A 25,520-nucleotide genomic window follows, 5' to 3' on the forward strand; every position below is an offset into this window, starting at 1 on the left:
TATATCAGTGCAGCATTTAAAGTGACTATTTTTGTGAATAAATGGCATAATTTCCCCTCAAGTTCACACAGGTGTCTTATCAGAGTATCCACATAATGGTAAATATATTCCACTAACATCAACAACAAAGTGTCACAATTAATGTCACTTTTTTTATTATTTTGTTATCTTTATCTACTCCATGCACATATATAACTGTCCAAAGATCCTTTTGGGGGGACAGTATGTATGTGCAGTATTTCCAAATATATTCTTCTATAACTTATCCTCACATAATCTGTTTGTTTGTTTGTTTAATGTATACTCCAATCTTTTCAAATTAGTTTCAAATATTCTGTCTGTTTTTGTTTTAGTTAGCATTTGTGTGTTTTGAGTGCTGTAACATTCTGCAGCAATTAAGCATTTTTAAAAGAGATGATGGAAAATCAAGTTTATTCTTGCTGTTGTTGACATTCAGGGATAATACATGTTGAACAGTCTTTATGAACATGAAAGTAGTGTCATCAACATCATATAAACTTTCTTATATTCAGGATTTAGATCAGGAAGGGCATTCATATTGACCTATGCAAGATAAAAACAAAAAGGAAAAAAAACTACCTAATTGTTTATTTTATTTATTTATTTTACCTCTATTTAACCAGGAAGTCTAATTGAGATTTTAAAATCTCTTTTACAAGAGAGATCTGGCCAACGTAACTGTCAAACAGTAAGACAATTTTAAAGTACAACAGGTACACATTACAACAATATTTAAACACATCCTAAATAATATTTTATTATCTACTTTGAAAAATATTTTTTACAGTGTACTAAGCATTCCATTGCTTGTTACTATTGTTACTTATTTAGTCCAAACTCTTAAAAATATAAGTTCTTTATTGGCATATGTTCCATGAAAAATCTTTAACATCCGTGGAACCTTTCCAAAAATGGTTCTTCTATGACATCACTGCAAAAACCCAGTTTGGAACCATTATTTTTAAAGGGGTCATGAATGTGTCCTGAGGTGCGCATCAAAATAAAAGGCTTTTTGCCTACCCTGTTACGTAACAGTTGGGATCATTAATATGTACACCCCCAATATTTGCATATGCCAGCCCATGATCGAGGCATTACACAAGGGCAGCCAGTATTAATGTCTAGATCTGTGCACCGCTGAATCATCAGACTAGGTAAGCAAGCAAGAACAATAGTGAAAAATGGCAGATGGAGAGATAATAACTGACATGATCCATGATAACATGATATTTGTTAGTTAAATTTGTAAACTGTATTTCTAAATGTTTTGTTAGCATGTTGCTAATGTACTGTTAAATGTGGTTAAAGTTACCATTGTTTCTTACTGTATTCACCGAGACAAGAGCCATCGCTATTTTAATTATTAAACACTTGCAGTCTGTATAATTCATAAACACAACTTCATTCTTTATAAATCTCTCCAACAGTGTAGCATTAGCCGTTAGCCACGGATCACAGCCTCAAATTCATTCAGAATCAAATGTAAACAATATAACAGTATACAATACTCACATAATCCGACGCATGCATGCAGTATGCATGACGAACACTTTGTAAAGATCAATTTTGAGGGTTATATTAGCTGTGTAAACTTTGTTTATGCACTGTTTAAGGCAAGCGCGAGCTCCGGGGGCAGAGAGTGCGCGATTTAAAGGGGCCGCAACCTGAATCGGCGCATTTCTAATTATGCCCCAAAATAGGCAGTTAAAAAAATTAATTAAAAAAATCTATGGGGTATTTTGAGCTGAAACTTCACAGACACATTCAGAGGTTTTTTTTTTTTGTAAAAAAACATTCGATGGCACCTTTAAATCTATGGCATTATGTTTAGATTGTGGCATAAAAAATTCCAGTGATGAACATTGTAGCCTTTCACAGACATGTTGCAACTCTATTTCTGCACACTAAAATGAATGCTTTCATCATAACTAACAGTGCAAACTTGAGATTCGTTGAATAAAATGGGAGTTTTGGCGCAAGTCTAGAACTGATAAACCTGCGTTGTTTGATTGACAGCTCTAGTGATTGTAAAGGGAGCAATCTTTGATCGCTTTCTATAATTTAATCGCATGTTTAAATAACAGATTATTTTCATCCTACTAAAAGAAACAACATGAAGTTGACCGTTTAGTCACTGGTTTGGTTTACTTGAGACATACACAAAGAACATCTGACTGTACTGTACATGTTACTTACATGTTGTTGCATTACTGTCGAGTCTATATCATAAAAGTCTGAGCCAAAGCCTGTGCCGAAAATCGATTTACCAAAGATTCCACAGTGAAATGTACTGAATACAAATAAATAATGCTGTCATTTTTAGTCCTCTTTTGCTCTTCTCTCCTCCTCATCTCACTAACACGCCGGTGGGCGAGGCTAACATTGCAATGATGAAGTAGCCGTTGATTTCTTCTGCGGAGGTTTCACCTATCTATCACAGGCATGTTCCAGGATCGGTCGTTCAATGGGCCTGGTGTCAATAAAAGCTTTTATTGGACTAACAAGGAAGTTTTCAGTTCTGAAACGTACAGGATATTTTTATAGTATGATGACCGCTTATATATCAAAAGCTCATGGAGAAGTTTTTTTTTCTCAGTTCATGACCCCTTTAAAGGTGCACCTGTGTCTTATTTAGTTCCTCATTTACTCCTTTATATCTAGCCCTGTGGCTCTCTTTTGTTCATTATTGACATGGTGTTTTGATGTAGTTCTCCTTGAATAATTATCTTCATCTTCTAGGATTATCTTCTTGTTTTGTTTATTTAATAAATGTTCTGCTGCACTTAGATCCTCTACTCAACTCGTCCCTGTGCTGCACTGATACCACAAACCTACACTTAGACCGTGATGACGTGAGTGTAACTTTCAGTAAATCGACTAGAATTAGGTCATTTGTCTCTATGTTTAATGTTCCAGTCATGTTCAAGTTATCATCATCTCATTCTATTACTTCCATGTAGCCAACTGTAAAAATCCTTATCTTATCTCATGATACATGCTACAAGAAAACAGAACCTTTCTGTTGACAACTGTTTTGCATTTTGCATAACACCACTGACTTTGTTCTCAAATTTATTTGGATGATACTGCATATTTGAACTTTGACCAGGTTCTGCATGAAAGAATACACTTTTAAGGAAGTCAAAACAAAAGGCTGGGCAAGGCACTTTTTAAAAGTTACATATTGATTTCACACATTTCGGTGAACAAAGGATGTTCAAGAGTGCTAAATGGGCTTTTTCTAGGTTGAAGGAGACAAGGGGCTCAGCACCCACACCATTTGTTTTCAAATAAGTAAAAAATATGTTAAGAATGATAGCTGATATTTCACACATTTTATTTTATTTAAAATTTTTAATTTCTAGTACTAGTATACACTGTTAACTGTGCACAGTTTTTAATCATAAGAGTTGGATAATTTAACTGAACAGTCAAATGGCAACCTCTTCAACTCTTGATGGTTTATTGAAACCTGCAGACTGACCGTCCTTGTTGGGATTAAAAAAAAAAACCTTTTTAAAATATTTTAGACAAGTTCAGTTTATATCAATATCATCACACTTTGGCATTAGGCTACACAAAGTTTGGCATCATGGAAAGTCTAACAAGTCAAGAAGAATTTGCTTGAAGGTATTGACTGATCAGTTTGTTTGCAAAGAGGTGTAATACCTTATCTTCATGCAGCACAGCTGCTTCCAGTCTAAAGTAGTTTCACAACAGTGAACTTGTACTCTTAACCAATATTCAGAGCATTTCTCAATTTGTATCAGCCTTCTCTGGTAAGTAGTTCAATATCAGTAAATCTTTTCTATTTTCTATTATATTGTTGATTCTCATGTTTCAGAAGATTTTACTCTGTTCATTCATCTCTCCAAGAAAAATGTTTGTAATGCATTCCTTTAAAGAGTTTAAAAGTAGAAATTCAGTTCAGCACCCAATAGGTCAGTCTTGTTTCGTTCTGCACTTGTTTACTTTACATTTTAGGTTTGCATCCTGTATAATTTATAATAACAGGTGACTCAGTATTTACAGACATTACTAGATCTAAAAATGTATATTCAAAAGTGTTTTGTTAATTAAGGATTAAGGACATTGTTTGGCCAAAGATACAAGTTATCTAGTTTAATTTTAAAAACAGTGGAAACATCTTAAATGCTAAGCATTCATATTTTTACTTTTTGTCCGTGGTTGGTTGTCACACCTTTTATCCCAGTTAACATGTATCAAAGTGAGTCTTTTTTGAAAGTAAGTTACAGTATAAAGGCACATACATCAAAAAGTCTTTACTCTGTATATAGGCTTTTTTTTTTTTTTTTTTTTTTGCTTTTCTTTACAATGACTCTATAATAAAGTCAGATTTGAGGAGAGGTGAGGTTGTTACCTGTGTTGATTTGTTAATGTTGTAAAGTCATTGTAAAAAAAGTCAAATCTATCTTTCTAAATATAAATAAAGAAATAAATATTCACATTTTAAAGGGTTTTGAATCAAGTGTTTGAAACCAACATATAAAACTACTGCAATAGGAAGCACTCATTTGTGTAATAGTTCATTTGACTGTATGAGATATATAGTTGTGATGACTTTCCCATGCTACAGCTAGCTGCGGTTTCACCGATGAAGCAATGATGTGGTCAGAACAAGTTTTTGTTTGAGAAAAATAAAACCGTTTTTGTGTTCTCATTATGCAATCAATTGCATAGAGGCCATCAAATAAGGTTTAACTGCTTTTACTTCAGTGTATATATATATATATATATATATATTCTTAATTTGCTTTAGGTGATTCATGATTATAAGAAAAAAGTATATGTTGCTTAAAATCATGCAGAACAACAATTTTGAATATATGTTGTTTATGTTTAATGTTTGTAATGTATCTGTATGTTTGGTCTCTACTTAGGTTTAACCTTCTTTTAATGGCAAGATGTGTGTAGCTGAGAGAGTCTGTGTTTTTGTCTTTCTCTTACAAGGTATGTGTATCTCTTCTTCACCTTCACCAATGACTTTAATGAGACGTTGGAACTAAAATGTTTATCATGTATGCGTGTTTTATTAGCATCAGTGAATTTTAGTCGGTTTTAATTGCAGAGTGGTAAATTATTTGAATGATAGCAGGCCTACTTCACTACTAGTATACTTGTATGATTATTTGTACAATATCTGTACTTTACTTGAGTTCTGTTCAGACCGAATACTTGTACGATTTTTAAATTTGCAAAGAAAACTCCATTACAGTTTCATGGAGACTTAAAATTATAAAATATATTCTGTCAGTCATCCATGATGATTTAAAAATAAAATAAGCATTTTTCTTTATCTTAATGTGACTGACAAGCCAATCAATCATGCTCAAATACCTAAGTTTAACTTTTCTTTTAAAATATTTGCATCAAAAATATAGAAATTATATTAGAATTATAAATTATCTGCATACTGTCTATTGTTTTCAAGTCAATTTAAATATATAAGAAAAGTATACTTTTTATTTGTAAATATGTAACATAAATACTAATCTTTAAGTTTTTTTGTTACTTAGACTTTTAATTAAGTAAAAATAGACATAGTATCTTTGAATGAACTATACTGTTTCTCACTTCTCAGTACTGTATTGTACTGTAACATGTTGCAATGTAACAATCTGATTACCTTATTTTAATACAACCTGTATACTAAAGACCAAATTCTTAAATGCAAATATTAAGAATGTTGAACATCATATATGTTGGATTTTATTTTAAATCAAGTATTCTGACTTTTTGCCATGTTACAATTCTGATGTTGATTCAGATGTTGATTCAGTACTAAAGCACCTATCTGCATCGATCAACACAGGCTGTTTATTAATTTTCTTCTCTGCTTTTAATGCTTTATTATTGCATTTTACATTTTAACTGAAATGTAACTGATGTCTTTTGTGAACTGAAAAGTCTAGTCAGTTTATGGCTATAAAAGTGCTTGTATATTTTTCTGTATGCTTTACATGTTTGGGTTGTGTGTTATTAGGTGTTTGCTGTAGAGATTTCAGCATCAGTCTGACAGAGAAGATTGAAGCTCTCAGTGGATCATCTGTGATCATAAAGTGCACATTTGAGATTAAGGAAAATGAGGACAAAGACCTCACTGAGAGTGATGCTACAGGATTGTGGTACAAAGATGGATATAATGTGAATAACCAAGTATTTAACTCCAGTGATCTCACACCTGATCACTTTAAAGGGGAAATAATTGGAAAACTACATGAGAAGAACTGCACTACTATCTTTTATGATGTTAGTTCAAATCATGCTGGTAAATATTACTTCAGGATTGAGAGTGGTGCTCTGAAATACACCTACACTGAAAAAAACGGAAACTTTTCCACTATAAATGTCATTGGTGAGTGATTTAAGAACTTTATTTATAAATTAATGTGTTAAATTAAGTTTTTTATGCCATCATTGTCACTTGATCTTGTTTTTGTGTGTATTTCAGAGTCTCCCCCCAAACCCACAGTGAAGCTGTATGAGGAGCAGAAGGAGGTTCAGGATCAGGAGGAGGTGTTGGAGGGGAGCTCTGTGAGTCTGCGCTGCTCTGCTGAGACTCTCTGCTCCTCTCCTCCACCAACTCTCACATGGAGCTCCACTCCCAGAATCCCCCTCAGTGAGAGCAGCAGACAACAGGAGCTCATCTCTGATCTGAACTTCACTGCTGCTCACCGTCACCACAGAGTCACTTTCACCTGCACTATAACCTACCAGATACTGGACAAGAACAAAACAGCACAGGACAGCATCACATTACATGTTCAGTGTAAGTAATGCTTTATATCTGTTTTGACTTGTCAATCATATTATTGTTAATTATATTTTGTGAGGCCATGTATTTGTTTTCCCTCAGATTCCCCTAAAAACACATCAGTTTCTGTGCTTCCCTCTGGCTCGGTGTTGGAGGGCAGTTCAGTGACTCTGACCTGCAGCAGTGATGCAAATCCAGCAGTGCTGAACTACACCTGGTCTAGAGAGAGTGAAGGACAATTGAAACAGCTGCAGACTGGAGACACGCTTACCTTCAATAAGACCAACCAGACACAGAGAGGATTGTACCATTGTACAGCTCAGAACAAACACGGCACCCAAGTGTCATCAGTGATGCTGGACATTCAGTGTGAGTAATAAAAGGAAACCTTTCAGACAAAAATGAATTTAACTAGTTTTAATGGAGCACAAAAGAAGTTATTTAGCAGAATGTCTAGGCTGCTTGCCTTTTTCATACAGCAGTGAACTGTGGCTGTTAAGTAAATTGACCAAAAAAAAAAAATTACATTAAAGTAGTCCATAGAACTGAAGAACTGTCAGTGCAGTCTGGCATTTAAGTCATGTTCTGATGTGTTTGTTTCTTTGGGTTTGTTACTAAGTGTTTATGTTTGTAATTTATCTGCACATATCCAGAAGTGAAGTATCCATGATGTAAGACAGGGATTCTCACATCTGGACTTGGCGGTCTACTTTCCTGTAGAGTTCAGCTCCAACTTTAATGACCTTTATTATCTTGCTCAGGTCTGTTTGATGAAGGTTGGATCTAAACTCTAGAGGATGGTTGACCTCGAGGGCCAGAGTTGGAGAAAAAGAAAGGAGAAAAAGAAACTGCTCACAAATTTCATTGGTTCTCAGAAGTTTAGATTTAAATGTAAGGAAATAACGCGATATAGCTATAGATGTAAGACAATGCATCAATGATTAAAGGTGCCCTACAACTTTTTTTAGAAAGATGTAATATAAATCTAAGGTGTCCCCTGAATGTGTCTGTGAAGTTTCACCTCAAAATACCCCATAGATTTTTTTTTATTCATTTTTTTAACTGCCTATTTTGGGGCATCATTATAAATGAGCCGATTCAGGGCTACTTGCCCTTTAATTCTCCTGTTTCACGCCCACGGAGCTCGAGCTTGCCTTGAACAGTGCATAAACAAAGTTTACACAGCTAATATAACCCTCAAAATGGATCTTTACAAAGTGTTCGTCATGCGTCGGATTATGTGAGTATTGTATACTGTTATATTGTTTACATTTGATTCTGAATGAGTTTGAGGCTGTGATCTGTGGCTAACGGCTAATGCTACACTGTTGGAGAGATTTATAAAGAATGAAGTTGTGTTTATGAATTATACAGACTGCAAGTGTTTAAAAATGAAAATAGCTACGGCTCTCGTCTCCATGAATACAGTAAGAAACAATGTTAACTTTAACCACATTTAACAGTACATTAGCAACATGCTAACAAAACATGTAGAAAGACAATTTACAAATATCACTAAAAATATCATGTTATCATGGATCATGTCAGTTATTATCTCTCCATCTGCCATTTTTTGCTTTTGTTCTTGCTTGCTTACCTAGTCTGTTGATTCACCTGTGCAGATCCAGACGATAATACTGGCTGCCCTTGTCTAATGCCTTTCATAATGTTGGGAACATGGGCTGGCATATGCAAATATTGTGGGCGTACACCCCGACTGTTACGGGCGTACGACTGTTATTTTTCATTCGAGGGCACCTTTAAAGCAAAGTTATTATAAGACTTGAAGTATAGTATATGAGTCCTAATTGGAGCTTGACAGCCCCAGTTCCTATTAAATTTCATATGGAAAAGAGCAGAGTGGATATTCTGCTACTTTTCTGTTGCATGAATGACTTTTACTTGCTGCTGATTTGCTTTACTGACATTCATTAGTACTTCATTAGTACTCCAGTGTCAAGTTAAATCTACTATAGAGCCAGGAACTAACACAGAAAACAGCTAGTGTCTGAATGTGAACTATAAGGCAGTAAAATTAGTCATTAATATGACCATCTTCAGTGATTGTAAGCAATGTGAACTACAATAGAAAGTTACTCAGAAAAGGTTCCAGTTGTTCTGCACAGACGTTTCTGGATTTTTCTCTCTATTAGATGCTCCTCAAATCTCCATTTCCTCCAGCTGTGTCAGTGGGGATGTAACTGAGTGTTTCTGTGAGGTTGATGGGAATCCCTCTCCTAAACTGGAGTGGCATTTGTCTGGACGTCCTGTCACTAACTCTTCAGACACGTTCATCAGTGAAGAGCGATTGAGCAGCACAGTCTTGAGGAGCTCCATCACTCTACATCAGTCACTCACACACACAACCACTCTGCAGTGTGTCAGCAGAAACACTCATGGCACTGATGAACAGTTGTTTTATCTGGTTTTCACACCGAAAATAATTCAGAAAACTTCATGTAAATGTCAACTTTAATCTATTTCAGTCAATATGGCAATGAATCATTTATAGCCTGCTGTTTTTTTTTTTAATGAATGCAGTTAGATACCGAATATTTGCTTTATATCAGTACAGTTGCTCTTTGGAATAAAGAACTGCCCATTCACTTTATAGGGTTTGATGTTTACTCCCTCCTGGTTGGAGTCGTTGGTGGGGCTACTTTAATAACCATCTTATGGATCACAACACTGCTGTACAAGTAAGTAAATTTTTTGATGCCTGATGTAAACACTATAGTATGACGATTCCCCTTGGAAAGAAAAACCACAAATGAGATCTATTTAATATCTCAATCGTTTCTCCTAGACAGCATTAAATATATTATAGATAAAAATAGAGAATATTGCTTAAGTCCAGAAAATTTCCCAGAAAAAGACCCACTTGCGTGTGTCCACTCTAAAGTTTCAGAGGAGATCTCAACAATGTCTCAAACTGTCCTTAGATTTGATACGTTTTCAATCAAAAGTCAAAGATTTCATCATAAACTCAAACTTTTTTAATCAAATACAAGATCTGATTATCTGGGTTATGTTATCCATATTCATCTTATAGCTGTATACACTAACTTTATGCCAGCAAATATCTCTTGAATTTCTAACTTTATTTCACCTACAAAATTTTAGGAGAAACATCGGAGACAAATTTGATACTTAATGGAGTTCTATGTAACATTAGATTTCACTTAAAGGTGCAGTGTGTAAATTTTAGAGGCATCTAGAGGTGAGGCAGTGGCCGTCTGGACGACACAAGTCAAGAATGTCGTTGTAGAAACATGCTGGCGCATAATGGTGACTTAACTTGTAAGGAGACCTGTGGTGTATGTAGATAGAAATGGCTAATTTTAAGGTAATAAAAACATAACGGTTCATTATATAAGGTCTTTATACACCACTGAAAACATAGTTATGTATATTATATTGAATTTCTGTTGATAGATCCTCCCCAATTTTAAACATTGCACCTTTAAAGGATTAGTTCACTTTCAAATTAAAATTTCCTGATAATTTACTCACCCCCATGTCATCCAAGATGCTCATGTCTTTCTTTCTTCAATCGAAAAGAAATGAAGGTTTTTGATGAAAACGTTCCAGGATTTTTCTCCATATAGTGGACTTCAATAGAGCCCAAAGGTTAAAGGTCAAAATTACAATTTACAGCGATCCCAGACAAGAAATAAGGGTCTTATCTAGAGGAACCAATGCTCATTTTCTTAAAAAAAAAAAAAAAAATTATAAGTTTTAACCATAAATGCTCATCTTGAACTAGCTCTCTTCTTCTCTATTTGAATTATGGCAGTGTAGACGCTGCTAAGTGTATTACTGCCCTCCACAGGTCAAAGTTTGAACTAAATTGCCATATACAATATGCTAGTGCAAGTATAAAACAATTGGTTCAAACTTTAACCTGTGGAGGGCAGTAATACACTTAACAGCGTCTACACTGCCGTAATTCAAATAGAGAAGAAGAAGAGAGCTAGTTCAAGATGAGCATTTATGGTTGAAATGTATATAATTTTTAATTTATATACTATTATATACAATTGTTTCTCTACCCTGGTATCGTTTAAAGCCCTTTGAAGCTGCACTGAAACTGTAATTTTGACCTTCAACTGTTTGGGCTCCATTGAAGTCCACTATAAGGAGAATAATCCTGTAACGTTTTCATCAAAAACCTTCATTTCTTTTCGACTGAAGAAAGAAAGACATGAACATCTTGGATGACATGGGGGTGAGTAAATTATAAGGAAATTTTAATTTGAAAGTGAACTAATCTTTAAGTCTACTGAGCTATAAAAGAGCAACCTCTGAGCAATTTCTGATGAATGAGATGTAAACAGTTATATATATTTAATTATGGATTATTTCTGTAGACGGATCTGCAGGACTCAAAGAGGAGATAAAACTGGACTCATTCGGACAGATGTGGTATGTTACAGTATATCAAACACACACATTCTATTCATTCTTAAACATGTCAACAGGGACGTGCACAGGAATTTTGAGGGGCAGTTGCTCTGACCAAAAAAAAACGCCCCCCCCCCCCCCCCCAAAAAAAAAAAAAAAAAAACACGGTCTATATGGTATAAGCGGAATAATTGACTCCGCTTCGAGTCGTGACCGAATCACCACCTCAGGTGTGCATTATTTTTCTAATAATTCAACGGCCCCTTACTTGAATCACATCTTAAATAGTGTTTTGACATCGCCAACCCAAGTGCATTTTACCTCAAACTTGCGTCTAGTTAACTAGCAATCGCTTCTCGGGTCGACATTAACACACTGACAAAATTATATTCAGAATTAAAAATATTTTTATACCACTTTTTAATGTGTGATTGTGTAAAGGTTTTCACGAGATACCAACCTTTCGCGAACTTGCTTCCAACATGGAGGCGCGGTGTGCACGGAGGGGTGGGGCTGTGCGCGCGCGAGTATGTGAGAGAGACGCGTGAGTGAGAGACGCAGGGAAATGAAATGCAGCTGAACGTTTGCTCTATGAAAGACATTGACAAAGATGAAAACTAAGAACATTTAATCTATAATTTTATTTTATTTTAGTTAGTTTTGCCAAACACACATTACAGTTTTGGTTAGTTATCGTTTTTTTGTAATGCCTCGTTTTTATTTTTATTTCAGTTAACGACGATGTTTTTTCCCCACCTAGTTTTCGTTCGTTTTCGTTAACGATTATAACCTTACTCACCTTTCCGACAATGTTAAGTCGTCTCACCCGACAACCGCGACAATCTCCTTCTAGTGCCGCTCATGCAGGCTCAGCTCAGGTGCCGGTCGCGTGCAGCGCTGCAGCCAAGTAAACAGAGTTTGCCCTTCCCCTACTGACTTTCACTTTCGGACGGGTGCCCGAATATGGAAGTGAATGAGGCTTTGCGATTTTTTATTTTTTATCTAGGCCTACGTGAAATTCTGCATCCATTGTACGATTTTTTTTTATTTTTTTCCACCTCGGAAGGGCAACGTAAGTCGAGAAGGGCATATGGGCAGTTGCCCGGGCAACCTGAGCAACCCCCCTGTGCACGTCCCTGCATGTCAAACTCATATATGCCAGACCACATTTACATACAGTTACTCTTTCCACCCACTGACAAATTTCAAGTGTATTGTTCATAAAAGCTCTCTACTGAAGATTATCCATTCTTCATCCACTAGGCTGATTCGGTGGACAATGGGGAAGACCCTTTTTATGTCAATAAAGGTATGATGTCACCAGATGAAGCCCCCACACTAAATCATCCAGAAACTCTACATTATTCCACCATTAACTTTATGAACACCAAACCAGAGTCAAAAGACATTAAAGGCATCTCTTCGCTTACTACTGACTACGCTGTGGTTGGATATTTCGGTCGAAACGTAGCAGATTGCGAGGCAAAGATCAGAGAAGTGACCTCAATGACACATGATGATGCCATTTACCAGGTTCCTCACAAAGTAGCAATTAAAACAAAACAATGAGTTCAGATATGGATGTAAAGCAAGGTGAATCTAAGAAAGCATACAACGATTCTTAATTCTTTCAAATAGAGATTTTAAAGCACATTTAAGCCACACTTAAATATATATTTTGTCATTGCATTAGATAACTAACAATGATCACGTTTTCTTATCCAACACTGAACTTTATCTGGTGTCAAGGAGATTTTAAGTGTGTGTATAAAGTATATAATTCTCAGAGTAACCAGTGGTGTAGTTCATTACATTTACTATGGACATGTTCCACTTACATTGGACAACCACAAAGTGTCACAATATTTTTGTATTCATTTTATGTGCATTGATATTTAATTTAAATCTTTACAAACTTATGTTTTCTTTTAATTATTTTGTTATATAATTCTGTCATTTTACACTTTACATAAATATTCATAAATAACACCCTTTGTGGGGCACTGTATATGTGCAATGTGCAGATTATTTCCAAATATTTTGTTGTTTTACTGTACACTTGCATCCTTTTAAATGGGTCTTGAATGTCCTGTCTACTTTTATTTTGTAAAGACACACACACATAATGGTATTTTTCAGTTTATGAATGAAATAAGGTCTGTCGGAAACCGAGGGTAACGCGGGTATGACGCAATGGACGGACGACTCCTCACACGTCCCGGAGCATTGGTTAAAATTGCAATTTTCTCACGATTTACAAATAGTTGCAAACATTTGGGATGTTGTAAGTACTCAAGTCAACAAAATAAATAAAACTGCCCTAGTGGTTTTTGTGTATTTTACTACAAAATTCTTACATATTGCACCTTTAATAGGGGGATAAATTAGTCTTCTGGGTTTTGACATCATTCTTGCAGCACTCTATGGACATCTTTTCAAAGATTAACATTATGTTCCAAGTAGTATGTGGGGGTAGTATGTAACTTGTAGAAATGTCTCAAGCAGGAAATAGCTTGCATAAGTGTTGGGGCCACAGTTTTGCTTAAAGTGGTGCAAGACCTTTCTGCATATGACGCAACCTTTGTTTAGCATTGTAAACATAGTATTAAATGCTATGCATTAAATGCACCCAAATGCGGAAATTTGGTCATCATTTACTCAACCAGTAAAAAAACTTGTATGATGTTTGTTCTCCCTTCTTTGAAACCAAAAAGGTGATTTTTCTATGAATATCCTGCCCACTCTTTTCATTATGAAAGAATGATAATAAATGATCCCTTTTGCCATCCCATTCAACAGGGCACTTTTAAATACATAATGTTAAACCACCAGTATGTAAAATTTCTAAATATTAAAAATCTCCAATTTAGTAGGAATGATACGTTTTAGAATGTTACCATTTTTTCAGGCTTAGATTTTTTTTAAGTTACAGGAACTACTAGACTGATGCAATAAAAAAGGGAACCTCCATCTTTAATCAGCAGCAAGCATTACAACTGAGAACTAAACAGGAGATTCTGCTTTAAGAAAGGTCAGGACAAGCTCCTCTACCTTTTTAAGTCAAATTTTGACAGAGTTTCTAGACGCATGAGTGTTTTTGTTTTTTTGTTTTTCTCCTATAATGCTCAGTTGGATTTCACAAAAGGATGGATATCTGGACAGCAGAGAAAATTCTTCTTCTCAGTTTTCTGATGAAAGGTTTGTCTACCTGTTCTTTCCCTTGAGTGAACAAAATCATTGTTTTTTTACTGGTCAACTGGCCTCATTGTGACAGTCGTGAGAGTGTGAAATAAGTAAAAATTAGTTTGTTTTAATTTGTTGTCTTCATTAAAGTTGCCCAAGGGGTGCCTGTATGATTCTCATCTATGGTACCTAGAAGAGAATCATAGGCTGCTGGGTCACAGCAGCTATAAAACTGTCTGGCCTTCGAGGTCCACTTTCCTGCAAGGTTTAGCTCTGATGAAACTCACCTGTCTGTGACTTTCCAATAATCATGGACACCTTGATTATCTTGTTCAGGTTTGTTTGATTAGGGTTGGAGCTAAACTGCATGAAAGTTGAGAAGCTCTACAATATGCATTATACACATTTCACTAAATTTATTACCACCTCATTTGTTGAAAAGTTTTATTCTTACCTCATCAGCTGTTTGAATCAATGATGGTTTGTTGAACCCTGCTAACTGACAGTCCCACCTAGCTGGAACAGGTACTGTTCAACAGCAGGCTAGCTGTATAACTACAGGTGTCATGCTGAAATCAGTTACCCAGAATCTGTGACCTAAGACTGCATCCGAAAACCTAGGCAGCTGACTTGTTGCCTCACTGCCCTATCAAGCAATGACTTGTAAGGCAATGTTTGAGCATGAAGGCACCTCATAAAACTGATTTCAGACAGACTTTTGAAGCAGTGTAACAGTTTAACACTAGAAGTCCCAGAGAGCAGCCATTTGGCTTTTCTACCTATAAAACCCGCAGGACAGCCGATGGGCTGGAAGGCTTTAGGCTAATATCCTTAATCAGCTGTGAACAGTTGCTTTTGTTATGTAAACAATGTGGGGCCATGCTGAGCCACTTCAAGGAAACTTGTGTTTCACTTTGCCATCTTAGGGAGAAATCAACACACATGTTTTTTTTTTTTTTCCTTTGTTGCTGAGATCTATTGATAAAAATAGTACAAAATAAAATAAATAAACAAACCATTTGTACACATATTTACAAATAATATTAAAAAGTGAGTGAGTACATTCCAGCAATCACTCACAATCCTGGCACTGCCTGGCAATATATTATAAATACATTTTGTATATATTCATTATATATTAATCTTATATTTGAAATACATCATAAGTCCATTTTTAAAAGTGTTTGAAAGATGGGTTCATGTGTACTACAAGTGGTAACTAAATACATTTTTCTATACAGAGATAGTATGTTAAAAGCACATTTTAGTTCAAATTCATGGTGTCTCAAAATAGCACAGTTGAGTACACTTAGATGTTCTTAAGATTATCTTAAGAAGTACTAAAGAAGAGCTTTTAGTATATTAAGTACAAAATAAGTGCACGGAAATAGAGCACTGGACATTATGGAAGTGTAAAAGTGTACTAAAATAAAGTGTATTTTACGGCACTTTTTTTTTCACCTGGGTAGACACTCCAACACTTTCCGTTTGCATTAAGATTATTTTTATTACCACACTGGCAGATATTGATCATTTTACTTAAGTAAAATGCACTTAATTTAGATCCCCCCAGGAAACAAGACTAAATATCATATATAATTTTCTCATATAGAAAATCCATCTTGATTTAGTGAGTTAACTTTTTAAACATCACTTGCACTCCCTCATTTCAGGGTTAACATACTCAGAGTTTTCACTTAACCCACTGCAAAAAATGCTGTTCTTACTTAGATTTTTGGTCTTGTTTCTAGTCAAAATATCTTAAAGTTCTTAAATCAAGATGCATTTTCTTGACAAGTAAAAATTATTTTCTTGTTTTCAGGAAAAATAAGTCAAAATTGTCTTTCCTTAAAACAAGCAAAATAATCTGCCAATGGGGTAAGCAAAATAATCTTATTTCAAACCAAGAATAAACTATATAATCTTGTTTTCAGTTTGGACTAAGATTATTTTGCTTACCCCATTGGCAGATTATTTTGCTTGTTTTAAGGAAAAAAGTACTCAATTTTGATTTATTTCTCCTGAAAACAAGAAAATAATTTGTACTTGTCAAGAAAATGCTTCTTGATTTAAGAACTTTAAGATATTTTGACTAAAAACAAGACAAAAATTCTAATTAAGAACAGCATTTTTTGCAGTGCCTCCTTTCTGAAACCGGCCCATGGTCAATCAAGTTCTCTGCTTTTAGCAGCCCTCCCTCCCCCACTCATACAAACAAGCCACCAGCAACCATTCACACACACACCCCCAACCCCCCTGCAGATTGCTCAGGTAATGACCATATTTACACATGAATTGATGCTAATGATAGCCAAAAGACTAGCCAGTTAGCATCCACTTGGCTAAAGGAGGGTTACAAATCTCTGGGACTTCTAGTGTTAATGATCTACCGCAAAATAGTGCAAGCTTTGGTGAGAACTAAACAAATATTTAATTACTATAGTAGTAATTTGATGGAGACATCAAAAGTGGAAAACGTTGGTCAAAAACGTATATTTACACAAACTGACCGGCCAATGCAACTTTCGGACACCATCTTTATTTTTGTAGTTCAACTGTCACAGAATGGAAAGCACAGGATTGTGGGATATCAAAGGTAGCGAAGGACACATCTATGCTGCCTTCAAAAATCAAACAGAGGAAGGTATCTCAGGAAACAGGAAGTGAACCTAACATTAGGTTTGACCATGCCTTGATACTGTCACAGACACGTCAGGCTCCAACATCCACCAATCACAGCGCACTCAATCACCAGAGTACTGATCACCACCACCTGCACCTCATCATTGCACCAATCAACAGCACTATAAAGAGCACGCACACACAGCACTCCACATCTGGTCTCGTTTGCAGATACTCACGTTAATGCTTACCTCAAAGACTCCCCGCTCCATGCTTACCTGTCTCCAGCGTGTCTCCTTACCTCTGTGTGTTCTGTCTCCTGTGTGTGAGTGCTCAACCCTTCTCCAGCAATCTCCAGCTCCAGCGTGTTCACGGATTCCCACATCTGAAAAGAAAAGGACAGTAACTATCTCCATTCATCTCATACATCCATCAACGTATCCATTACTGCATACCTGTTCTCTGCCATTTGCTCTACTGGTGTCAGTAAACAACTCTTACCTGTTTACATCTGTGTTTGACCCCCGTGTACCGTAACAGAAGACCGGACCAACACCGAACACCCAGTATGAGCCAATCTGACCCATTTCAAGCACTTGTGGATGCGCTTCGGTGTACTCTCACCACCAATCTGCCATCACCATCTCCAGCCACTTCTCCCTCACCTGCACCAGTGGTAACCACAGTCAGCACCGTCAGTTCTGCTTCACCTCCTGTGTACGCCAGTCCCATGGGCAAACCAGCACCCTACTCAGGATCGGCGGAGGACTGCAGTGGATTCCTGCTGCAGTGCAAACTGGTCCTGGAGATGCAGCCGGACCTGTACCCAAACGTTACATCCAAGATAGCGTTCCTCATTTCTCAGTTAAGTGGCAAAGCATTAAATTGGGCAGATTCCATCTGGTCACAACACGGTGCTGTCACTCAGTCATATTCTGCCTTTATTTGCCATTTCCGGGAAGATTTCGGGAAACTTACAGATTACAGATTCATCTGCTGGTGAGAAACTTTACAACCTTAAACAAGGATCTATGTCTATTTATAATTATGCTTTGCACTTCAGAACGCTTGCTGCTGTTAGTGGATGGAACGAACAGGCTTTGATTACCACCTACCGTCAAGGACTGGACCCTCGGGTGCGGCTGCATCTAGCTGCATACGAGGATTCCATCTGCCTCGAAGTTCATCCAGTTTTCCATCCGCTGCGCCACTCGTATGCATGCGTGTCTTCAAGAACACCAGGACCAGTCTCTTCCCAACATGCTCCTCTGCCGATCCAAACCCATCAGCTTCCCAGAACCAGCCAGCGAACCCATGGAAATTGAGAATTCACGTATTGAGAACTCCCTCTGAGCGCCATCGTCGGCTGACCCTGAACCTGTGCTTATATTGCGGCGCTCCCGGGCATGCGATTGCTGCGTGCCCCACACAACCTCCACGACCCATGGTGAGTGCCATAATTCCTTCTATTCAGAAAATGAAACCACTCACCACTGTTGTCAATCTTACTGCCGCTGATATCTCCCTTACAGTGGTCGCGCTCCTCGACTCAGGGTCAGCCGGCAATTTCATCTCCGGCACCCTCTGCCGGCAACTTCGTCTCAAGACCTCTCCGTCTCCGACGATCTACCAGATCAACTCCATAACTGGCAAACATCTCAGCCGTAAGCATGTCCGAAGTGTGGCAGGACCACTCAAACTTCAAGTTGGACTTCTACATCAAGAGGAATTACATCTGCTGGTTCTGGAGGATTCCACCGCTGACGTGGTTCTAGGGTGCCCCTGGCTGGAGCAGCACAATCCCACCATCTCCTGGAAAACGGGCGAAATCCTGAAGTGGGGTGAAACCTGTTTCTCTCGATGCTTCGCTGAACTCCCTGTGCCACAAAGTCCTCCTTCAGACCTTTCCATCTATGCAACATCCATCGAGAGTCCAGTGGAGAAACGTTCCATCGACATTCCCAAGTGTTACACCCCCTTCAGCGATGTCCCCCACCAGCCATGGGACTGTGCCATCGATCTGCTTCCGGGTGTACCAGTGCCAAGGGGTAAGATCTACCCCTTATCCATCCCGGAGGAGAAGGCCATGGAGGAATACATCAAAGAGGCCCTTGCTCAAGGTTACATCCGCCTGTCTACTTCCCCTGCTGCTTCCAGTTTCTTCTTTGTGGCAAAAAAGGATGGAGGCTTGCGGCCCTGCATCGACTACTGCTCACTCAACAAGATTACTGTTAAGTTAAAATATCCCCTTCCTCTCGTCCCAGCGGCCCTCGAACATCTCCGTGGTGCCACTGTGTTCACAAAGTTGGACCTCCGCAGCGCGTATAACCTCATCCGGATACATGAGGAGGATGAGTGGAAGACCACCTTCATCACACCTACCGGCCACTACGAGTACCTGGTGATGCCGTATGGCCTGGTCAACGCCCCCTCCGTATTCCAGGACTTCATCCATGAGGTGCTCCGGGAGTTTCTCCATTGGTTTGTCTTGGTGTACATCGACGACATACTCATCTACTCCCGGAGCTTGGCCTCACCTGTCTTCGTCAGTTCCACCTGTTCCTCAAAGCAGAAAAGTACTCCTTCCATCAGTCATCAGTATCATTCCTGGGGTATATCATCGACCACAGTGGCATCTGGATGGACGAGAGGAAGGTGGAATCCATCACCACCTGGCCAGAACCCACAACCATCAAAGAATTACAACGCGTCCTTGGATTCGCTATCTTCTATCGCCGGTTTATCAAGAACTACAGCTCCATCACTCATCCTCTTACCAGTCTACTCAGAAATAAGCCCAAGTCTCTGTCCTGGACACCAGCTGCCACCAACGCCTTCAACTGCCTCAAGGAAGCCTTTACCACCGCTCCCCTACTCGTCCACCCTGATCCAGAGCTGCCCTTCATCGTGGAGGTGGACGCCTCTACCACCGGAGTGGGAGCACTGTTATCACAGCAGCAGGGGACACCAAGTAGACTCCATCCATGCGCCTTCTTCTCCCGCAAGCTCAGCCCGGCGGAAGTCAACTATGACATCGGTGACAGAGAACTCCTCGATGTGAAGTTAGCTTTGAAAGAATGGAGGCATTGGCTGGAGGGAGTCAAACATCTGTTCCTGGTCCTCACAGATCATAACCTTGAATATCTCTGTGCTGCCAAGAGACTTAATCCAAGACAAGCTTGTTGGGCCATGTTCTTCTCTCTGTTCAACTACACGGCCTGGCTCAAAGAATGTAAAAGCTGATGCTCTCTCCCGTCTCCATGCTCCTGAAGAGAAGGCGGAAGAACCTGAGCCTATCATCCCGAGCTCACTCATTGTAAGCCCGATCACATGGTCAGAAGAGACATTCCCTCCTCCAATGCCTCCACGAACCCTCTGCCAGGCTGTCCACCTGGCTTGCTTTACATCACCCGGACACGACACACTCCTACCATCCACTCAGCTCACACGTCACTAGGCGCTGGTCACCCGGGGGTCAATGAAACCCTCTCGTTGCTAAAAGAACGCTTCTGGTGGCCAGGAATGGCAGCCGATGTAAGAAGGTACATGCAGGGCTGCAGGGAGTGCGCCATCTCCAAAAGTCCACGCCATCTTCCAGCCGGCAAACTCCTTCCTCTGCCCGTTCCCAACCGACCTTGGTCACACCTAGGAGTGGATTTCATAACGGACCTTCCCACTTCCGATGGAAATACCTGCGTCCTAGTCATCATTGATCGTTTCTCCAAGTCATGTCGTCTCATTCCACTGAGAGGCTTAACTACAGCCATGGAAACTGCAGAACTGCTGTTCAACCACGTGTTCAGGTATTTTGGAATTCCAGAGGACATTGTATCGGGCAGAGGACCCCAGTTCATCTCTCGAGTGTGGAAGGCTTTCCACTCGCTCCTAGGTGTGGCCGTCAGTCTAACATCGGGGTACCATCCGCAGTCGAACGGGCAGATGGAGAGGAAGATCCAGGAGATCGGCCGCTTCCTCCGTACCTTCTGTCATGACCACCAGGACTCTTGGAACCAGTACTTGGGTTGGGCCGAGTACGCCCAGAACTCTCTCCGGCAGTCTACCACAGGACTCACTCCATTCCAGTGCGTACTCGGCTACCAACCCCCACTGTTCGGGAACCATCGAACGTTCCGGAGGTGGATTACTGGTTCCGAGAGAGCAAGAGGGTCTAGGACTCTGCTCGCCACCAGTTGCAACGAGCCCTGCGCAAACGCAGGATGACAGCTGACCTTCGGCGTTCCAACACCCCTGTTTTCTAGCCCGGACAAAAGGTATGGCTGTCGACACGGGACATCAAACTGCGTCTGCCCTGCAAGAAGCTGAGTTCCAGGTTCATTGGCCAATTTCCCATCATCAAGCAGATCAATCCGACCCCTGTGTACCGTAACAGATACATTCCTACCTTGAAATGTGCCCTCCAAAGGCAGCATTTTCGTACACAGCCTGAATCTGTGACTCAAGGTCACTGTTCAATTTGGGTATTATAAATGTCACTGTGTGTGAAATAGAGAGTGGTAACATATTTCGGCAACGTTTCGTATTTGGTGAGCCTGTATATCTGCAGTATATCGGACAAAAATGTTTTTTGGGGAATAAACAAAGAAGATTAGACATCACCATTAGAATTTATATTCAGAAGAAGAGGCAGGATTGGAGGAATCAGGGAGTCGTCGCCCATTTTACTGGCAAAAGTCACTGAGGTAGTTAAAAAGCTAATGGTGGACAAGATTCACCCTGAGGTACTGAATGCCCTGGATGTAGCAGAGCTGCCCTGGCTGGCACACCTGTTCAACATTGCATGGGAATCAGGGACAGGCCCTTGCGACGGGTGTGTTGGTTCTGATTTTTTTATTTTTTTTTTAAAGTGGCCTGGAGGGTGTGTTCCAGTTACCAAGCAATCACACTTCTCAGCATGTCTGGAAAAGCATATTCTGTTTGTGATATTCATAAACAGGATCTCAAGGTGCAGCCGAAGGGTGAAGAGTGTCCATCTTAGGGGCCATAGGGTGGCATCAGTAGCCGCTTTTCCACTGTCAGGCCAGTGCGAGCCAGAGCTAACAGCGTGCTGGGCTGGGCCTATGGCCACAGACCTTAGGCACCGAGGCCAAAATCAAGTTGCGTTCCACTATCGGTCCGCTAGCTCCACAGCGCTGATCTAAAAACTGCCCTTAAACACACCTCACTTGATCAAACATCACACAACCCAACCCATTTCAGCGTGTAGACCATCACTTGACTACGATTAGCTCCGCCTTTTACCTCGACCGCGCCTCAAGCCCCAGCTGGCCCGCTTTGGACCAAGGTTTTCGGCGGGCCGAAAAACCCATGCCTTTGGCACCGAGGAAGAACCGAAGAGGCACGATCAAGCCCTGGAAGTGACCGTGGAAACGCGACCGGCCCTGGCACGCACTAGCACGCCTGCCTTTGGCCCGGCAGTGGAAACGCGGCTACTGATTGTCGCGGATGTTGCCCTGATGGTCTCAACAGGCTGTGATCTTCATGGCTTAGGTGTTTGGTACCTCCTGAGGGTCAGCTCCTTTTGAGGTCATGGTTCTCAGCTAAGAAAAGATTGTTTTCCATTTTGGGCTGCTTCCCCATGTGGAGGAGTTCAAGTATCTCAGGATCTTGTTCACGAGTGAGGGCAGGTCAAATATGAAATCAATAGACGGATCAGTGCGGTGGTGGCAGTTATATGGTCATTGTACCAGACCATCCTTGTGAAAAGGGAACTGACCTGGAGGGCGAAGCTCTCAATTTACAGATCGATCTATGTTCCAACTCTTGCCTATGATCATGTGCTATGGGTAGTGACTGAAAGAACTAGATTGTGGACATAAGAAATTAGTTTTCTCTGCCGGGTGTCTGGGCTCGGAAATCCGGGAGTGACTCAAAGTAGGGTGACTGTTTCTCCGTATTGAAAGGAGACAGTTGAGGGGGTTCAGGTAACTTTTGGTGGAGACCCCGGTGCAGACTGTCACAATAGAGGTTACGTTTGTAGCTAAAAGGTACTGTATCTAAACTAAGGGTTTCTTTTTATATGAACATAGTATTGTGTTTGTGCGTGTTTTTCTTCTTTAATTCTTTTTTTCACATTTTGGTTGTAGGTGTTCTGTGTAGAGATTTCAGCATCAGTCTGCCAGAGAAGATTGAAGCTCTCAGTGGATCCTGTGTGATCATAAATTGCACATTTGAAATTCGTGAAACATTTGACAAAAACCTCACTGAGAATGCTACAGGATGTTGGCATAAAGATGGGACTGAGAAAATAGTTTTCAACTCCTCCATGTCCAGCCAAAACTCCATTATTAAGGGAAATATAACTGGAATATTACAAAAAAAGGACTGTACAACCATCTTTTATGATATCAGATCAAATTACAGTGGTACTTATTACTTTAGGATTGAGGGTGAAGGTGGATTGAAATGGACTTACAGTGAAGCACATGTTTTGATCGATGTGATTGGTAAGATATTGCACATGACATGTTGTACACTTGTATGCCACAATGAAATGTCTACATATATCTACATATATAATTATTTGTTTCAGAGTCTCCCCCCAAACCCACAGTGAAGCTGTATGTGGTTCAGGATCAGGAGGAGGTGTTGGAGGGGAGCTCTGTGAGTCTGCGCTGCTCTGCTGAGACTCTCTGCTCCTCTCCTCCACCAACTCTCACATGGAGCTCCACTCCCAGAATCCCCCTCAGTGAGAGCAGCAGACAACAGGAGCTCATCTCTGATCTGAACTTCACTGCTGCTCACAGTCACCACAGAGTCACTTTCACCTGCACTATAACCTACCAGATACTGCACAAGAACAAAACAGCACAGGACAACATCACATTACATGTTCAGTGTAGGATGTTTTTGTGGCTTCAGTTCTTTTCTCCTCCATATGATGCCCGTAAATCTATATGTATTATATAATTTTCTTTTTCATTTTCAGATGCCCCTAAAATCTCTCCCTCCTCCAGTTGTAACAGAACTGATGTAACTGAGTGTTTCTGTGAGGTTGATGGGAATCCCTCTCCTGAACTGGAGTGGCATCTGTCTGGACGTCCTGTCACTAACTCTTCAGACACGTTCATCAGTGAAGAGCGATTGAGAAGCACAGTCTTGAGGAGCTCCATCACTCTACATCAGTCACTCACACACACATCTCTGCAGTGTGTTGGCAACAACACTCGTGGCACTGCAAGAAAACAGTTTCAACTTTATCCCTTCCCTACAAAAAGAGGTAAACCTAAATACACACTAAAATAAGTCACAATAAAATTGTCTGCCAAATGCATATATAATTTTTCTTCATTGCTCACAAGGTCAACATCTTCTCCCCATCTTGATTGGAGTTGCTGTTGGGGTTTTCCTGATGATGATGATGTTGTGTATCATTATATATTGTGCACGGTGCGTACACAATGCATATAAAGTATCATATTCTCTGCAATACCTGATTCTGATTGGTTAATCGCAGCATTCAGTGACCGCATATTTCATAATATTTGGCATCATCCACAGCAATGCTGTATATCAGTCAGTTCATCTGTAAAACTAACATTGGTGCTTACAATGTAAGTAATAAATTTGAATCCAGGCTGACTAGCTTTTTCAAATATGGAAAAATGTTTTACAGAAGAAAAAACAGCAGATCCTTGCCGACAAAACAAGAAGATACTATTGGAATCATTATGACTGATAAGGTGAGTCGTACCAACAAAACACACTATTCATTAACATATGGCACCTTAACACACAACAGTCATTGAAAATATTCCCTCAATTTAAACGTTTACAGTAGTTCACTCAAAAAAGACAGTTTTATCAAATTACTCACAGTCATGTGGTTTCAAGCCCATATTTTCTTCTGTACTGCTTTTCTTCTGTATCAGAATACACCACAGCAATTCACCCCAAATACCCTACTACATTCATCCTCTAGGATATTCAACAAGAGGGCGAGAGTGAGTCTGTTTATGCCAATAATGTCATGCTGTCACCTGCTGAAGCTGCTACACTGAATCGCCAAGAATCCCTCCATTATGCCTCCATTGACTTCAAAAACATCAAACCAGAGTCAGAAGAAATCAGGGGTGTCTCCTCGCTGACCACTGACTACGCTGTTATCTGTTATTCTGGTAAAGTGAGGAAGACTAAAGGCTCTGTGGGAGGTGATCAACCCAATAGCAATGTCTCCGCTTTGAAGTCCCAAAAAGATTAAACTGTACCAGACTGGGGGACAAATATCAGAAAAGAGTCCTTTGAGCGATCAGATGATGCATATGAAGAGACTTCACACATCCAGACTGTTCCCACAAAAAAGTTTGTCATGAGTGCCGATATGGTTAAAAGTAAAGCAAGCAACTGAACCTAAGTTGCTCACACAGTTGTTTTTTTTTTTTTGTCATGATGTTTCCTTAAAAAAATGTCCATTTAAAAATTCTATACTGATACATATTCATTCATAGTCATTAGAGCTCAAATATATATTAGAAGTTTTAAAAATGAATATATATAT

At 39.4% G+C, this 25,520-nt stretch overlaps 2 protein-coding genes across 8 annotated transcripts; both read left to right on the forward strand.

Annotated features, from left to right (window-relative positions):
- Nucleotides 1-327: 327 nt before the first annotated feature.
- Nucleotides 328-14,398, forward strand: LOC137024513 (sialic acid-binding Ig-like lectin 7). Of its 7 annotated transcripts, none has more exons than XR_010895717.1 (11): nt 2,994-3,800; nt 4,923-4,992; nt 6,026-6,397; nt 6,494-6,811; nt 6,899-7,165; nt 8,950-9,255; nt 9,411-9,495; nt 11,167-11,221; nt 12,464-12,509; nt 14,127-14,231; nt 14,330-14,398. XR_010895717.1 is itself a non-coding variant. In XM_067392143.1 (9 exons), exons 2-9 carry the CDS (start codon nt 4,947-4,949, stop codon nt 12,767-12,769), a joined length of 1,755 nt encoding a protein of 584 aa, XP_067248244.1. In that variant the 5' UTR covers nt 328-2,873; nt 4,923-4,946; the 3' UTR covers nt 12,770-14,036. The 7 variants fall into 7 exon arrangements, 5 of the variants coding, with proteins under 5 accessions (XP_067248244.1, XP_067248243.1, XP_067248247.1 ...); XR_010895718.1 differs by having other exon boundaries at nt 14,133-14,231; XM_067392143.1 differs by lacking the exons at nt 2,994-3,800; nt 14,127-14,231; nt 14,330-14,398 and adding an exon at nt 328-2,873 and having other exon boundaries at nt 12,464-14,036.
- Nucleotides 14,238-25,475, forward strand: LOC137024517 (sialic acid-binding Ig-like lectin 13). Its single transcript, XM_067392160.1, has 7 exons — nt 14,238-14,398; nt 23,110-23,469; nt 23,556-23,861; nt 23,952-24,242; nt 24,325-24,412; nt 24,639-24,705; nt 24,945-25,475. The coding sequence occupies exons 1-7, from the start codon at nt 14,347-14,349 to the stop codon at nt 25,221-25,223; spliced, it is 1,443 nt and encodes a 480-aa protein (XP_067248261.1). The 5' UTR covers nt 14,238-14,346; the 3' UTR covers nt 25,224-25,475.
- Nucleotides 25,476-25,520: the final 45 nt, after the last annotated feature.

This window comes from Chanodichthys erythropterus, chromosome 8 (assembly GCF_024489055.1).
Source record: "Chanodichthys erythropterus isolate Z2021 chromosome 8, ASM2448905v1, whole genome shotgun sequence".
Taxonomy (NCBI): Eukaryota; Metazoa; Chordata; class Actinopteri; order Cypriniformes; family Xenocyprididae; genus Chanodichthys; species Chanodichthys erythropterus.